We start from the raw sequence: 17249 nt of genomic DNA, 5'->3' as shown, positions 1-17249 counted from the left end.
GGGGGGGGGGGTATTAATACCAAACTAAATCACTTATATGTGATTAAATCATTACAAGTTGCTGAATTTTCAGACTGTGGACAGACTTCCTGCTTCCATAAAAATTCATTAGGTGTGACATGTAACAAAATGGATGGCTCCATATTTATATGAGTTTAAGAGTAAATAAGTCTACAGTTGTATTTACTATGGTGCATGGAAGAGAAAAAGGCTGTTTCCCAGAAAAAATGACTTCCAGAAGGAATTTAGAGGGGGCACCTGAGGCCCTCCCCTTAGCTATGTCACTGATCTGGTGTATTTTTAACTTGATGATGCTTTTAATTTGTTAATTTCCTTACAGGTACCTTCTGTAATTAAGCTTTGTTGAATTCGAGATTTCGTTTTCTTTCTTTTATTTTTTAACCACGGGAGCAGCATTTTACCTGCTGCTTAACTTCTGGCAGACTGTCATTGCAAATAAGAACGTCTGAAAAGGGTGTCTGGCAAAATAAGGGTTTGCTGACTCACTGCACCATCTTTTGGTACAAGATGGTATTACATGAATGCCCAGCCCTAGTTCAGCTTTAGTTTTTATCTCTACAACACAGCACATAAACACTTTGGAAATAAACTCTCCAGTTGTTCCTTCACATTTTGCTGATTGTTTAGTTAATTATGTAAACTTTTAAACTATTTTTAAAGATAAGGTTTTACAATAAGTACTTTGGCTGAGAGCAGCAGCAGAGAGGCATTTGACTTTGCTGCAGGGGCCAGACAAGTTCACAGCCAGCAGGTCGGGGCAACAAAGGCTGCGAGGAAAGGAGGATTAAGAGATTAATGAGGTTGCATTAGCTCAACACCAATTAGGATTCCTCTCCTTCCCTCTCTCAGCCAAAGGCAAAAGAGCCAGCTGACTTTTCTGCTGTTTTGAGTCAATTGTTCCATATTAACTTTTTTTTTTTTAAAGTTATGGGGGGCTTTTAAGTCCAGTATGTTCATTTAAATCCTGTTTGGCCTCCTGTGGCAACAGGGCCTCACACATATCTGTGGAGGTTATTTGCGCTCTCCAAAAAACCCCCAAAAAGAGTGGAAATGATGATTGGGAGTTAACTGCCCTCTGGTGAAAACAATACAAATATATCAAGATTATTTAAAAAAAAAAAAAAATCTGAGAAATTTCAATGTTTATGTTAAGATTAAATTTCATCAATAAGCCCAAACTCACTTCCCCTTTCAGGTCTAATCTGAATGAAAGTGATAGCCTGAAAGTGGCTGAGAGGTTTTTCAGCAACACACACACACACAAGTGTGTTCACAGATATTTATATCCACCGCCAAAGATGGCACTCGGCAAGGTGGAGGAGGAGGTGTGTGTGTGTGTCCATCGTGGTGGGCACAGACAGCGGGAAGGGACGGGACGGACAGGGAGGAAAACACCTGGACTGTTCACTCAGTGAAGCTCGGAGCCGACAGCCAAGCCAGGAGAGCTGCCAGTGAATACACACACACACACACACAGTAAAGTTCAAAGTCAAAGAGGTCCAGACTGAATCTCTGTGAAATGGTTTCCTTTCAGTAAATATTAACATTGATAATTCATCCATGAAAAAGAAGGAAGGAAGAGAAAACGCTCCATAGTGGATCAAATCTGTAAAAGAGGCAGAACCACATTTAATGTGTTTCTTTAGGCACCTTGTTACTAACAGCCTCATAAAAACACATAACTTGTTTTTATTTCTTTAGACAATTCTATGAAAATGACAAAGATAAGACAGATTGACATAAAATAGTATTTTTGCACCAACAAAGTGATTCCCAAAGAGCTATGAGCTGAAAACCTGGCATATCTCATCATGGTGTGCAGTGTGTCCTTAAAGAAATTGAGGAAACTGGACAAAAGAAGAAGCAGCAAGCTTGAAAAACTATCACGCAAGAACTGGACTTAAAATCAGTGGCAATAGGTCTGATGGAGTGATGAATGCACCAAAAACTTTTGGTCCAAATCATCATCAGCATGTACAGAAGAGGTCAGGAGAGCTACAACAGTGTCTACAGCCATCAGTAAAACACAGTCATGGTTTGAGCTGCATTTCAGTCAGTGGTGTTGGAGATCTTGTTAAAATTCATGAATTACAGAACACAGAAAAGTCCCATCAGATTTTAAACCACCATGGAAGACCATCTGATTGGCAACAGCTTCATTTTTCATCATGACAATGATCCCAAACACACTGCCAATGCAGTAAAATCATCCCTGGACAGAAAAACACACAGTGGAGTAATATCAGTCATGGATCGGCCTCCCCAGAGCCCGGACCTCAACATTATTGAAGCAGTGTGGGATCATGTTGACAGAGAACAGAACAAAAGGCAGAAACAAAGAAGAGCTTTGAATGTCCTTCAAGAAGCCTGGAGAACTATTCCTGAAGACGACTTGAAGAAATGACGAGAAAGCTGCTGAAAATGATTTGCAGAATTGTTGCTTTGTTTTTATTTTCCATTAAAGTGTAAACAGATATCGGTGGACAGAAGCTTCAGTCTGAATCAAATATGGAATATGGCATATTGGCCTTGAGGGGAGCCCCACCTCGGTGGAGCCTAATTTAAACCCATATCCTCCAGACCACAACAGGTGCCCCCCTCCTCCACTCCCTTTACGTTCCACCTGTCTTCTCTTCTCCGTGGCGGGCTGGCGATCCAGAAAGCAGCCGTCAGTCATTACAAATGGCGTGCCGGCCCCCTAAGTCACCGGATCGGCGGCAGCTGCTCGACCCCCAGAGCTATTTTCACCCTCAGGATAAAGTGGTGTTCAGCGAGCCGCCCGCACGGCCGAGCAGCTCCAGTCACGCTGCAGCTTAGCCAGGATGAAGTCCACCGGCAGCGAGTGCACCGTGCAGCCAGACTGCTTCACCTCAGACCTGGAGGACCTGGACAGCGCCAGTAACAGCTCCGACGGCGGCTGCACGCCGCGCAGGGAGCCGGGGCAGGTGGTCCAGGAGGAGGGAGCCCCGAAACGAAGAAGGAGACGGAGGAGGAGCAGCGGAGGAGACTCGCGTCTGCCCGGCGTGAGCAAACAGAGGCAGGCGGCCAACGCGCGGGAGCGGGACAGGACGCACAGCGTGAACACGGCCTTCACGGCGCTCCGCACGCTCATCCCCACCGAGCCCGCCGACAGGAAACTCTCCAAGATCGAGACACTGCGCCTGGCCTCCAGCTACATCTCCCACCTGGCCAACGTGCTGCTGCTGGGGGAGGACTGCCTGGACGGACAGCCCTGCCTGCGCTACCAGAGCATCCTGCACGGCCCCGCCGCCCTCAACGCACCCTCCCTGCGGCCCATCTGCACCTTCTGCCTCAGCAACCAGAGGAAGCTGGTGAGTGGCTTCTCACACCCATAGAGTCGATTAGTGCCAGGGACGTTTCTCGGATTTCCGGGGGTGGGGTGGCACGTGGACATAAGGAGGGGGGCAAGAAACAGTTAGGGGGTGGTCAGATTCTTCTGTAATAAACCCAAAGCAAACTGCCTGCAAATACTCAGAACTGTGACCATTTTAATTGTGGGCACATCCTGCCTCCATGAACATGAATTAGGGGACGTAACAATATGGTGGCAACACAGAAGCATGAGATTCAGCCATGAGGGAATAAAGTAAAGAAGAAGAAAAAATTATGGACACAGTCTGGTTACAACCACTGTTAAGTTTGCCAAATAATAATTTGTCATACTTTTCACCTTTTGTTATGACAAGATGACTAAATAATTCAATTTTATTTATATAGCACTAAATCATAAAAACAGCTGCCTCAAGGTGCTTTACAATGTAAGGTAGCGACCCTACAATAGTACAGAGAAAACCCCAGAAATCAGAAGATTGAGCAAGCAGTTGGTGACAGTGGGAAGGAAAAACACCCTTTTAACAGGAAGAAGAGGTGAGGAGAACTAATAAGTCATGCACGAGGACAAAAATTATAATGAAATGTATTGACACGTTTATCAACAAAGAAAAATGAGATAAAAAACATTCTGGAAAGGTGAGACCCAATCAGAACAATTGTGTAGAAAGGCGGGATGAGGTTGGAAGTGATCCAATCACAATGAATTTCCTCGTGCAGTAAGGTTAGATGGCACATTTGATCTGCCAAAGAGAAACAATACAACTTTTCAGCATCCAAGGTTGCTGGTGTTGTTGTTATACAACTTCAATGTTCTTTGTTTCGCATGAAAACAAAATTTGCATTTGATGTGACAAATATTTACACTTTATAGTCAGTTTTAGGTTTAGTCAATTATAATCATATTCATTTAGTCGATTAAAATAAATCAAAATAAACACTGGTTACAAGCCAAAGTGCTCATAATACACCACTTTAGGCTGGCTCAAAAACTCTCACATTGAGCCCACATGGCTATGTCCATCTTTTATATACAGTCAGTTAAGACATGAAAAAAAAGTTTTTGACATTTATAATTAGGATGTTTTTTATTGCATGTTTTTAAATTTATTGGTGTATATAGTTATAGTCATGCTTTGAGGAGGTCAACACTGTTTCTTCGCATTGTCGTTTGATGTTACTGTACAATTGAAATCTCATTTTAAAGGACAGGGAGAATGTACCACAGATGCTTTTAGCCACATCTATGATTCCTCTGGCTCCGTGAGACGCTATCACTTGTTGTTTGGGTCTGCTCAGGTCCTCAAACCACACAGATCTGCTCAATGCAGACCCAATGATGCACGGTCTTTACATAGCTAGTGGCACCTGTCTCCTTACTGACTGACACCACAAAATGAAATCAGGCTGTGGTGCCTTCAAGAGCCCTCAACCCAGCTGCAGACTTTAAATTAATGATTTGAGCATCACAAATGTTTCTTTGTTCATGAAACATTTGTGAATCCGTGTGGGTCACAAGTGTTTACAGCATGTGTTGGAGTCTGGCTCGGACCCTTTACGGTTATAAATGCAGAGCAGAATCTGCCACAGGATCGGGATTATTATGTCGCTGTTACATTTAAAGGTAAAAATCTGTAACAACACACATTTTAACTGACCTGTTTAGAGGTGAGGATCATGCAGTTGTTGTGACGGTGGTTTCACTGAAGTCTGTTAGTGTGTTTGTTTTTGCCTCCACAGCTCAGAGATGGAGCGAAACACTCAGCTGCTGTGTGAAACTTCTTGGCACCAGACAGGCGAGGAGTCCACCACCCCGTGGTGTTGTTTACATGTAGGACTTTGTACATATATGAATATAAATATCTTTATTTTTGGACGAGACGAGAAAACTAAGGACAGATTTAAACACTGAAAAGCACTTTCTGTTCACGCTCATGTGCTTCTGGAGCCTCTGTGTTTTGGTTGAACTGTAACCTGAGCCAATGTGTAAAGTAGCACCTGACGTGGGGCTATTTTGGTCCCACCAATAGTACAAACTACCCCTTGGACACCCCACCACCCTATGTCTGACCTCTTAAAAAAAACAACTAAACTAGTGGCTGCTGTCAGTTCAGTGTTACCTTGCGCTTTAAAGGGGCATTAACTGATGTGTTGCCTATAGTAGTGAACAGTGGGAACTGCAAAAATGCTCATATACATGCGGAAAAAAACCCCCTGCATGTCAATATCTCAGGACTTTAATCCCCCAGAAGTACAACAGTCAGTGAAGATGTTGAAATTTACACACTGGATTACACTGCTGTTTCCTTGCTCCACTCTTCTTATGTCTACCTGGTTAATTTTTGAGCATATTTTTCTTAAAGTGAAAATGTTGCAAGAAAACCTTATAATGAGTTGATCCCAGCATGCAAAGCACTCTGGAAAATCCTTTTGTTCCTTCCCAAATTCCCAAATGCCACCATTTTAACAGATCACATGGAGAAAGCCATGTCTCCTAAAGGAAAAGTGGTCTGTTATTCATTTGATATTTTACAATAATAGACCAGATTATCTGAATAGTAATGATCTGAGTATGAGGATGTGTATCCCACCTCTGGTAGCTGGTATAGATTCCAGCCGCCCCACAACACTGAATTGGATGAGCGTACAAGAATGTGTTTGTTTCGTCAACAAGCTGCCATCAGCACCGGTGACTGACTGATGGTGTTTGACATCAGTAATACCAGCTTTGGCCTAGAAGCTTTGTGATGCCAAGCTTCTTTTTTTTTTTTTTTTGGCACTGAAAAGAATTATGAATGTGGACTAAAGTCAGACTCTGCAGTTTGTTTTGCTGGCATCTTTCCAGGACAAAGTACTTCCTTTGTGGGATAAAATATCCCATTAAACACAAGAGTGTCGTTTAGTTCTATGGGAACTTAGTGAAGGATCGGTTGAGTTATTTTCAGCGTGCTTTGCATGATTTCACAAAATTGGGAGGTTAATTCCAGTTAATCTGGATACACTTAGATACTGAAGGACATTTAGCATTAAAACGGTTTCCTGAAATAAGCAGTGTGTTCTTAATTTGAAGGTCCAGTTGGAAACTTCCTGGTAACTGTATGTGCGTCAGAAGTTATGTTTTTGGCCTGATTTCAAGATAAAGTTCTTTGCGTAAATGTTTACTTTTGCATTGTTACACGGTTTCCTCATCACTGTAAAAATACTGTGCGATAGGCTTCCTTTTGCTCTAAATTGGAGTGTATTTAATCCTTCTCAATCAGCTGGATCCATCAATTTTTATTGTTCCAGCACTAAACTATGACTGGGAGCTGTTGCACACTACCTCATACCTGTGTTTTGAAATATGAAGGCCTACCTCCAAATCCAATGAGTAAGAAGTACTTGAATACCTGACAACTTGTGTTCTTTGCACATCGCACATACTGAGAAGCTGCTCGAAGAGAGAAATGTATTTTTGTACAATAAAAATAAAAACAAAAACAATGATATCAAAACTTCAATTGTCTCTCATTTGTGGGCCTTAAACTGTATGTTGTGCTTGTAATTTGCAAACTCTGTAAAAGCACGCTTTGTGTAACTTCCCAAAATGACATTAATCAGTCAAAAGAAAAGAAAAGACTGATTTATGTCTAAAGTGTCTTTTATTATGTTTAGAGACATCAACAGAAGTAAGATTAGGACTAGGCTGCACTTTGATGTAATACCACTTTGGACCACAAGATTGTGTAGTGAGTCAATGCAACCTTTATTTAAACCGATGAGATACCAAGAGCAAATTTCTTTACATTGACGCCAAAAAATAAAGGCAAATGTGGAGGAAATAGGGGAAATATTGGCTTGACAAGGACTCCAGCTTTGGAGAATATGAAGGAAGGTATAAAGTTTTGGACTTTTAACTGTATTTTTTAAAATAAATTTTACAGCTTTTCCTGCTAATAAATACCTCTTCCACAGCCATTCATACTAGACCAAATTAGATAAAGTATTAAACAACAAATGTTCCTGTCTACAATAAAAATTTCAGTAAAAAAAATATCAGTCAACAAAAATATATTTTATAATTACAGGTAGGGATGGGTATCGTTTAGGTTTTATCCGATACCGGTGCCAAACTGGTACTTTTGAAACAGTGCCGGTGCTCAAACCGGTGCTTAAAGAATGGAGAACACAAAATTGGTCCAAAAACCTCTCATGTTCAGCTGTTTTTTTTGTAAAAAGATAACAATGTTAGCCTTTTCTGCAGCTAGAGGGCATATATGGTATCACTCTTGGCTGGAAGCAGTGCTTAAACAATGGAAAAAACACAAACTTTGTCCAAAAACCTCTCGTGTTTAATCGTTTTCCACTTTTTCTTTGGTCATTTTAGCCTTTTTGGCCAGGGTGAAGGCCGCATGTAACTACGACGGTGTTTGCTAGTTCACCTTACATGCATTAATTTAATAACGTGGTGAGTAGGGCTGGGCGATATGACCCAAAATTCATATCTCGATATTTTTTACCTGGACGGCGATATAAGATATATATCTCGATATTTTTTTTAAAAGCCATAAAGTAAGAGGAGGAGGGGCGAGGCCGAGTAACGTTGCGTAAAGACAAAAGTGGACGAAAGAGAGGCAAACTTGCGGCTCCAAGTATCCGATTGTTCAGTCTGACGTCACTAGCCGTGTCTGGGTCTAAACTCCGCTGCAGGTCCATATATCAAACGATCACTATGGCATTACTGAGAGTTGAAAAACTGTCTAAAGTCTTTCATCTTTAATAAAATGATCAGCGTTCTGCTCTACCAGGTGTAACAATTGAGTTTAACATCCAGGCATCCATGAAAACGGAATTTATGACATTTAACGTAATTAGAAGTTAGCAGGAAGTTAGCTCGCTAGCTTCTATCTAAATACAATATAGCATGTCCTGACTGCGGGGTTTTGGAAACAAATTAAAACGTACAGCTCTGCTATCACTTCCAACATAAATGAAGACAGAAAACTAAACAGCAGTGACGTTTGTAGGGCTACTGAAGTTTGGCTAGCTGGTATATAATGATGTGCTACGTGACCGCTAGCGACACAGCTATGTTAGCATAATATAAACAAGCTAACTTTTTTTCCACTCGATAAAAGTTAACGTGAGTGTTCTCGGTGGTCAGGAACAAATGTAATCGCATGGCAGGATGCTGTAACAGGACCAAACTTCAGCCAGGAGAACAACTGAGAGAATACGAGGTTAGTCATTCATATACTGCTGCATGGGCTGGGCGGTATACATCCTAAGGTTTTAAAAACTGAGCTTAAATAAATGATTAGCGGTAATAAAAGCTGAGGGAGGTCAACAGGGATCACTGACTGTGTTAGGAGCTTTTTGAGATCAAATCGAAGAAAATACAAAACATTAAACATGTTAACAACACAAAAGCCATATTAAACGCAGACTACTTTAGACCCGGAAGTAGGATTCGTCGCGTCATCATTGAACAACCGGATAATTATAACGTAACATAGACTATATCGATATAAAGGATATTGTCACACCTTATATCTCGTATAAAAATATATCGATATTTTTTAAAAACTCGATATATCGCCCAGCCCTAGTGGTGAGCCTACTCAATGTAAATTACACACGAACAACATTAAGCTACTCACACAGAGAAGAACGGCTGCTGCTGCCATCATCATCTGTCATCATTTCTGCTACACTGGCAGGGCTAGGGGCCAGGACTCTCCTCTTCGGGTTTTTGGGGGATGTTGCTAACTCCGGGTCCGATAACAGGCACCACACCCGCAGTAGATGTGCTCGGTGTGAGGTCTCGCAGCAAGCTATCAAATACGGCTCATTTCTCGGCTTTTAAAAAAAACGCTATGCGTCGCCAGGTGTTTCATCAGATTTGAGGTGTTACCTCCTTTGACAGTATCACAGTATCAGCTTAAAGCACTTGTTGCAGGCTGCTGAGTTTGCATCTTTTGCTGTGAAGTACAGCCAGACTTTTGACCGCTTCGCCCTGGGCGTTTTTAATCTGTAGCTCTGCTCTAAAAGAACGTACGTACTCTCCTCGTAAACGTAAAATGATTGGCTAGAATCTAAAGTGTATCACAGCTCAGGAAAAATAAAGCACCGAAATGTGCTTTTCGGTCTGGTTACTACCGTTTATGTCAGAACCGATACCGGTACCCATCCCTAATTACAGGACAGTCTAACTAAACTTTCTGTAATTTTACACAATTATGATGTAAAAACACCGACACGTGCAGTTGAAATTGCACTTCTTAGGAGGTTACTAGGGAATTATGAAAGCCCAAGGATGATTTCCTTATTTCTGTAACAAAAGCAGAGGGTAACTAAAATCAGTAAAATAAGATGACAGGGAATTATTGTCAATATAAAAATCGTATGAAATTAAGATAAATTGAAAATTAATACATAGTTCGGTAAAAGTGAATGGATCTTTTAACTATTAATTTGTAAACTCAGTAGTCGTCATTGCTCAGGGATGTTTTTGTTATGGACACAGTAACAATCAAAGATCTGAGAGACACTTTTGTAAATCCAGTTGTAAGAAATGGTCAATTTGTTGATCTCCAAGGGATTGTTCCCAAGTATTTGGAAAACACCCTTGCACACAGGCAATCCTTAAGTTACACTTACATACCAATTGGGATTCTGCTAATTATCTAAGTAGCTGAAAAACTGATAGCTGATCAGTTTCACTTATTTAAACAGCGATTGTACTTTTTAACACCAAAAATGGAGTTTAGTCTTTAAGCCAATCATTTCATTCTTTGATCATTTTTACAGAAAAGGTAAAAGCATTTGAAACTGTTATGACACTGTATATTGTTCTCCAAAACAGATAATGGTAATTTTTCCTCTGTGTATTTCAGCAAACTGTATATGGTTCAGGAGCTCAAAAAATAACTTCAACCATATTTAAGTGCGTACCCACAGGTGTTCCTCAAGGTTCAATCCTAGGTCCTCTTGTTTTCTTTGTATATTAATGAGTTTCCATCTGCTTGCTCTGGAGCTAATATGTGTATGCAGATGATGTAATAGTGAAACTGCTGCTAAACAAGCGTTACCACGTCTGAATCATTCTCTTTTCATTTAAATGCATCTAAGACAGCGTGCATCTTTTACCAAATCAAGTGGAAAAACCAAAATCAGGATGTTCTGAGTCAAATGTTTAGATATCAACTCTTAATTAAACTTTAAGTCCCAAATAAATTAAAAAAAAAGATTTGTAATATAGTTTAATATTGACAACTTAAATATATATGAAATATGTTCATACAGCTTAAGTTACATACATTTTGTCCTCCATATTATTTTAGTATTATTTTGTTCAGCTCAGTTCCTTTACTCTTCATATAATAATGCATTAAAAACCCATATCATGAGTTTAGTGCATTTATCAAATACATGAATTTGCATCTTTAATTAAATCAATTATGAAACAATATAGCTCCTCATTGATTTAGTTCATTACCACCAGGATAAAAAGAGACCAAATTACACATTTGAATAGAGAGGGCTGTTTTATTCCTTTAAAGGATGTCTGGTCTTAATGCATTTTCTGTAAAGGCTGTGCAACAGTGGAAGATCACACCCATTAGTTTCAAAGATCAGAACACATTTTCAATGAAAACTGAAGACTGTTGAATGATAATGTCAGTACTGAGTTAAGTTTTACTTTAGCCAGTATGTCCCTTCTCCTTATATAAAATTGATGCGTTCTGATTCTAGTGTTCTTTCAAGACCCAAACTGGGACTACAGCTGAAAATTAGCTCATGGCCAACTCTGGTGCATTTTCAACTAATTTTATTAGCATTTCCGTTTTAAAATTAAATGTGTAAACTTATTTACACTGAAACAGGAATCTAACCCCCTTTGGCCCACTTAAGATCAGAATGTGCTTTCTTTGCACAGTTAAGCCTCAGACATGTCTATAGACTGGTCAGCAACCCCTTTAAAGCGTGAAATGCTTTAAACTTGATTCCAAATTCTAGTTTGCGTTCCCTAGGTGGTCACAGTTGTCCCTAGCGACCTGCCATGGTTCACCATTTGTAGCTTCATAGTCCTAGAGACCAAAGTTACAATTACTGAAGTAAAATGAAAACAAAGCACAGGAAGAACAGTTTCAATAATCTTTATTTCATAAAAAAGTCAAATCGGCTTATCAGATTAAAGAAAGTAGAAACCAATAATAATCGTTAGCTGGCGAGGCATTTTACAGGGGGGCGTGTCTTCTGACAAACTGACCGGAGTGACCTCGACAGGCAGTACAAGTTTACCCAAAAAGTCAAGAAGGCGAAGTTTAAGACCGAACAGGAGCCAAAACAATGAGCCGAGTCAATTTTAAAAAGAAAAAATAAAGAGGGGGAGAAAAGAAAAGACTTTGGCTGTAGTCGCATGAAGATGAACCTCAGACTTATGAGCAGCAGCCACTGAAAATCAAACACGTTTTCATAATCCAAATTACATCAAAATGACCAAAGAAGGGAAGAGAAGGCGAGAATTTGTCATTTTCTGCTCCCACTGCCCTCCATACTGCGAGTTAAGGACCCGTTTTATTTGGACAAACTAAGCGTTTGGTAGTGGTGGAGGATTGTTTGCATTTGTGGATAAATAAACCGTAACAGGATGTAGAAGGAGGGAAAAGGGCAAAGACATTCTACTGCTCCTGCTCCTACTTTTTAAAAGAAAAACAAAAGAAAAACAAAGCTCGTCTGGCAATTGAGGTTTTAGTCCGCCTCCTCTTCCTCCGATTCCGACTCTGCCGAGAGAAAACACAAGAGGACGAATCAGTCAAGACGCTGATCCCTTTACAACATCTTGTGAATGAGTAAAACGATGATTTGATTGTGATTGTCTTTAAAGTATTTAAGACCTCCTTTTTCTCATGACTGTACAGTCATTTAAAGACTGAGACCTTTCCCAACTACCTGGTTGCCTCCAGCACCCTGTGCATGTGAAGAACTCGCCACTAAAAACCAAACAACATGCAGTCATCCTTTGCTCCAGTGAATACATCAGGACTAAACGCTGATCTGGTTTCAGAGGATTTCAAACAAGAAAAATACTCACTCTCCCAGGATTAGAGACTGTTCGTGACGCCTGGCAACCATCAGTCACTAGAGAAACTTTTATTCTGGCCAGTTTGTTAGTGCTGGGTAAAAATCAGTAACAAAAAGGCTGCATGGAAACCCCTTGATTGGTGACAATTTGTCTCAATTGCACAGACAAAACCTGCAAACTAGGAGCAACTGAGACAAAATACTTGCAAACCACTCGCCAAGTGGGTGTGAAACTTTTGACATAAGCCAGAATTGGAGAAATTGAACTTGTACCTCAACTCTGCAAATATATTGCAAAAAAGCAGCAAGCGATGACTTTAGAGGAACTTTTTTTGGACTTATTTCAAGTTTCCCTGCCACTCAGGAATAGTTTGCATCTTCCAAGCAAAGTACTATTAACCAGGTTTTTGGTTCAGCCCTCTCTTGTGATCAATTTCGCCAAGCAACAGCTCGTTTGGAAATGAACATTTTCCCTGGTGATTGTCGTTTGCAAGATTGCCACTTACTCTAGGGCCATTTATAGAGGCATTTTGCATTATACTTTGGCTAAAGCTACAGCTTCGAGTTTTATAACAAACATCCTGATACACTAGCACAGATGGCCAGCCAGATTATTATAATAATAATTATATCGCGCTTTTCAATGCCACTATTCATTCATTCTCTCACTCACACTGGTGGAGGCAAGCTACGGTTGTAGCCACAGCTGGTGCTCGACTTCCCATTACATGGCCACACCACAGAGCATTTGTGGTGCTTCAACCAGTTGTGGACCGATCGAGCTCTGTTACCTGACATGCCAGCATCAATTACCATGTGGGTAGTAGTCATGTGACTGTAAAACATCTCAAGAATTTTATATTAACCTGTGATTGAGTCAGCTAACAAGCTAAAACAAAGCTTTAGCAAATTCATATATAGTATAAACTCCTTCGTTGTCATAAATACACTCAGGTACATGTCTATACATGCCTTTAATCATACAACGTGACAGGTGCATGTCTAACTGGCCTGTTCAATGCAGAGCTCCTTTAACCTTTTAGTGGCCTTTCAGGTTTTGAGCATATTCCATCAGCTCTGAACACAGCTCCTCAAAACACACAAAACCCAGGAAGTGCAGGTTATTTCTCCATCTTTACCTTCCTCAGCATTCTTCAGCCACTCCACAAATTTTTTCATCTGCTCGAGGAAAACGCTCTTCCCCTTGGCAAGGTGGGCTTCAGTGTACCACTTCAGTATGGCCTCTTCACTCAATACATCCGCTGAAAGAGAAAACAGGACTGTGAGGAGGGCGGGCACATTAAACTTCCACCAGGAGAGCCTGAAACCTTTGTAAAGATTCAAAGAAACAATTTACTGATGCTTGGTGAGAGTTTCTCTATTAAAAACAATCTGGACCTCTGGGGGAAATCTAAGACCAATCAAAGCTGAAGCTGTGTGTAAAAAGTACAATGCCAAGCCAGACTTTCTAGTGTTTGGGTAGCAAAAAAAAAAAAAAAAAAAAAAAAAAGAGACACCAAGCACATTCAAGAAACAGCTTTTTAAAGTCAGGAAATGGGGAAAAATGACCTTTCATAAACCTAAAAGACGACGAGACAAGCTGTCACAGCCAAGCTTTTTCCTCCTGCTGTAGCACCAACCTTTATAGAGGAGCACCACGATCTTCTGAAAGGCCTTCATGAAGTGGATGTTGTCGTAGCAGTACTCCTGGATCTTCAGCAGCAGGCTGAGCTCAGACAGACCCTGGGAGGTGAAGGCTTTCAGCAGAGGGCTGTATTGCTGTGGAGAAAGAAGCCGCTAAATTAGAGCATGTAAAGCTGCAGGGAGCAATACTGTGGTACACGTGGAGCCGTTTCCTTTCACCAACCAACAGTCTGGGACAGATTGATTGATGTACTCGAGCTTTAACAGCTTCTCATGCAGCTTTGTGATTTTCTTCCTTAAAAGTTTTCAGGTCGGTCAAACAGACCAATCACATTTATCCATCTAACTCTGAGTTTCAATAGCAACCAAGATACTTGTAGACTTCCTGTTGGGTTTAGAAGGCACAAAGATGCCTTTTCAACTTGGGATATTACACGAGGCCACTGAATTTCATGCAAGCAGATTAAAATCAAGTGCTGGGGCTCCTTTATTGAAATACTGTAGGTGGCGCCATAGACCCAATAAATACTACAAAACCTGCCTCTTGACTTTAAAATGCCAGCCTTCCAAAATGGGGTTTAGGGCATGTTTCCACTGAGATACATGTGTAACATCCCAAGATGGACAAAATGAATCAAATTTCACAGGTTAGTTTTGTAGGTGATGCTATTGAGGTGTTTTGCACCCCCACATGTGTTAGCCCCATAATAAAGTCTTCATTAGTCTTGAAGTTCATGGGTTTGAGGATGTTTAGACACTTGAAAAGAGAACATTTACTGGCAATAATAAATAGACGCTGTAATTTGGGGATTTATTGCAGTGAGATTGTTGCTACTGCTGGACTAGAGGCACAATGAACTAAACGGGAGGCTTTTATTTTGCAAATCTGCCACCAACTTGAAAATCCTGTTCAATTCAAATATTCCAAGGCTTTTACTTTGAAGTAAGACATAGCTGTGGTTGCGGGATAAGCCTTCAGCCGTAGAGTCGCGTTTCCTGCACAGGTTCATTAATTAATAATGATGAATTAATCCCTTTAAGCGCTTTAACCACAGCTGTGCTCCTCGGCCCTGCTGCGTACCTTCAAGTGTTTGATGGCTTGTTCGGTCACGAGCTCTTCCTTCTTGTTCCATTCCACGGAGCTCATCACACTAGTCCAGATGATGCTGATCATGGCCTGCTCAGAGAGGTTGGCCTTCTTCATCTCCTCCCTAGTGAAGGCGATAATCTGAAGGAGGGAAGGCAGCGAGGTTAATCACACACGTCAGTCACTAATGAAGCACACATCTGTTTCTGTGCTTTTTCATTCAGAGAAACTGAGTGGAGCAAAAACAGAAGTGTTAAAAACCTGTTGTTCAGAGCTCAGTGTATATCTTTTATGATAAATTAGGCATTTAAATAAGTCAGCCTGTGGCCTCACCTCCTTCAGAGGGTCACCTCGGGACATCTGCTCCTGGAGCTCCTTCTGCAGCTCCTTGCGGGCGCCGATGGATTGCTGGTTGCGGGCGAAGTCAGACAGCTCCTTCAGCCCGGCGTCGGTGAAGTACTTCGAAAAATGCTCGCAGCTCCGTTTGTTGGCCGGAAAGAGTTCCTGAGGAGGAGAAGGATGTTCACACACCAGTGAGACACTGGCAGCAGGAATGGGTCGACACGTGGCCCCTGACTTGTGTTTTTGCTTACCATCAGCCTGTTGTCCATGCCAACTTTGCGAAGACTGCCAGCAACAGAGTTGATGTCCTTCTCGTTGATCCATGACTTGAACAGCTTGACAGCGAAGGCTGCAGAAACGCCTGGACAGAGATGACACAGGTCAGAGCTTCTTCTGAACACAAAACCAACTCCTTTTTTAAATTAATTTGACTGCCCTAATTAATGTTAAGCTTCCCAAGAACCACAGAAAGTGTCAGTGTTGCAGGACGAAACCACCAAACTGCTGCTGTCACTGATACCCGACCAGCTTTCTGACCGTTTCTGAGCCATGCATCTCTGCAAACCCAGACTTAAGACGTTTGTCCTTGCCTTCTTTGACGAGGTTCTCGTTGAAGAGACTGTTCAGGATGGAGGCTGATATGCTGCCGTTGGCCAGCAGGATGCCTGTCAGCATGGCGAGCTTGTTGCGCTCAGACTCAGTAAACCCCTTTAGAAACAGCAGTAACTACAAAGAGAACGCAGACAAGTTTAATGCATGTTTAAGCTTGAAAAACAAAAACAACTGTGGGCATACTTACATCCCTAGAGATGTTAAAACTCCCTTCCACTAAAGAAATTTCTTTCCAGACATGTTGAGAATAACCTTTTAAGCAAATCAAATCCAGGGTTACCACACATTAAAAGTTTGCATTTTGAGCTTCTGTGGACGGTCAAGAGTTTTAAAATGTTTGTATCAGCAATAAACTAGTGTAACTTCATGGGGCTGCTGTGACACCACGCCTGGGATCACTGCAATGCCCTTAACATCATTGAAAAGTGCACAGTTGTTTCCAAATCCCATTAGATTTTATCAATTGTGCAAACCGTTCAAGAGTTGCGATAAAAAGGCCCAACTTATCCCCAGCAACAGGTGGGTCGTTTCCCACAGAGCTGCTCGCATTTGCGGAAATGTAAGGGCACGTGAAGAAAAAGCACCTCCTGTGGTGTGAAAGAAAACAACGCACACCATGCAGCAATTAATTTCTTATCCCATCAGTGGACATCAGCTCCATCTTTGACTGCAGTCTTTGTGCTTATGGCACCAGTTTTCTACAGCAGGACTTAAACTCCATGTATGGTGTAGAGATGGACCGATCCGATATTACGTATCGGTCCGATACTGACCTAAATTACTGAATCTGATATCGGAGAAAAATAAAAAATGTAATCCGATCCATTAAATATCATGAAAGCACCTCACAAACTTGCAACACGCCGTAACTCACCTCAGAACGTTAGCACGTCGGAGCAGTATGCATCATGTGATAGAGCGGCTGTGGCATGCGGGACCTGTCGGTGGTCTGGATAGCATGTGGAGCTTCGCTAGCAACCCGGCATTTCATCTCCGACAAAGTGATCCCCGGGAGAAGTAAAGCAAGTGTGTAAGTCCATCTCTAAATGTTTGTAAAGCATTCCTGCGTTAAGCTTAACAAACGACTGCCTCTTCTTGCTGCTACTTCAATCATGAAACTGCTTAA

At 41.3% G+C, this 17249-nt stretch overlaps 2 protein-coding genes across 2 annotated transcripts in view; one reads left to right on the top strand and one right to left on the bottom strand.

Annotated features, from left to right (window-relative positions):
- Nucleotides 1–2381: 2381 nt before the first annotated feature.
- Nucleotides 2382–6843, top strand: LOC102198346 (basic helix-loop-helix transcription factor scleraxis). Its single transcript, XM_005738659.2, has 2 exons — nucleotides 2382–3353; nucleotides 5113–6843. The coding sequence occupies exons 1-2, from the start codon at nucleotides 2844–2846 to the stop codon at nucleotides 5146–5148; spliced, it is 546 nt and encodes a 181-aa protein (XP_005738716.1). The 5' UTR covers nucleotides 2382–2843; the 3' UTR covers nucleotides 5149–6843.
- Nucleotides 6844–11494: 4651 nt separating this feature from the next.
- bzw1a (basic leucine zipper and W2 domains 1a) overlaps nucleotides 11495–17249 on the bottom strand; it is a 10645-nt gene continuing 4890 nt past the window's right edge. Inside the window, exons 6-12 of the mRNA XM_005738658.2 lie at nucleotides 16102–16237; nucleotides 15763–15872; nucleotides 15503–15673; nucleotides 15164–15310; nucleotides 14079–14217; nucleotides 13578–13700; nucleotides 11495–12137 (exon numbers count right to left, since the gene is read on the bottom strand). Coding sequence (XP_005738715.1) covers nucleotides 12106–12137; nucleotides 13578–13700; nucleotides 14079–14217; nucleotides 15164–15310; nucleotides 15503–15673; nucleotides 15763–15872; nucleotides 16102–16237 — 858 coding nt within the window. The 3' untranslated portion in view covers nucleotides 11495–12105. The remainder of the gene's footprint in view (nucleotides 12138–13577; nucleotides 13701–14078; nucleotides 14218–15163; nucleotides 15311–15502; nucleotides 15674–15762; nucleotides 15873–16101; nucleotides 16238–17249) is intronic.

This window comes from Pundamilia nyererei, unplaced genomic scaffold, assembly GCF_000239375.1.
Source record: "Pundamilia nyererei isolate P.nyererei 1_Seehausen unplaced genomic scaffold, PunNye1.0 scaffold00085, whole genome shotgun sequence".
Lineage (NCBI taxonomy): Eukaryota > Metazoa > Chordata > Actinopteri > Cichliformes > Cichlidae > Pundamilia > Pundamilia nyererei.
This window is presented reverse-complemented; position numbering and strand designations above follow the sequence as displayed.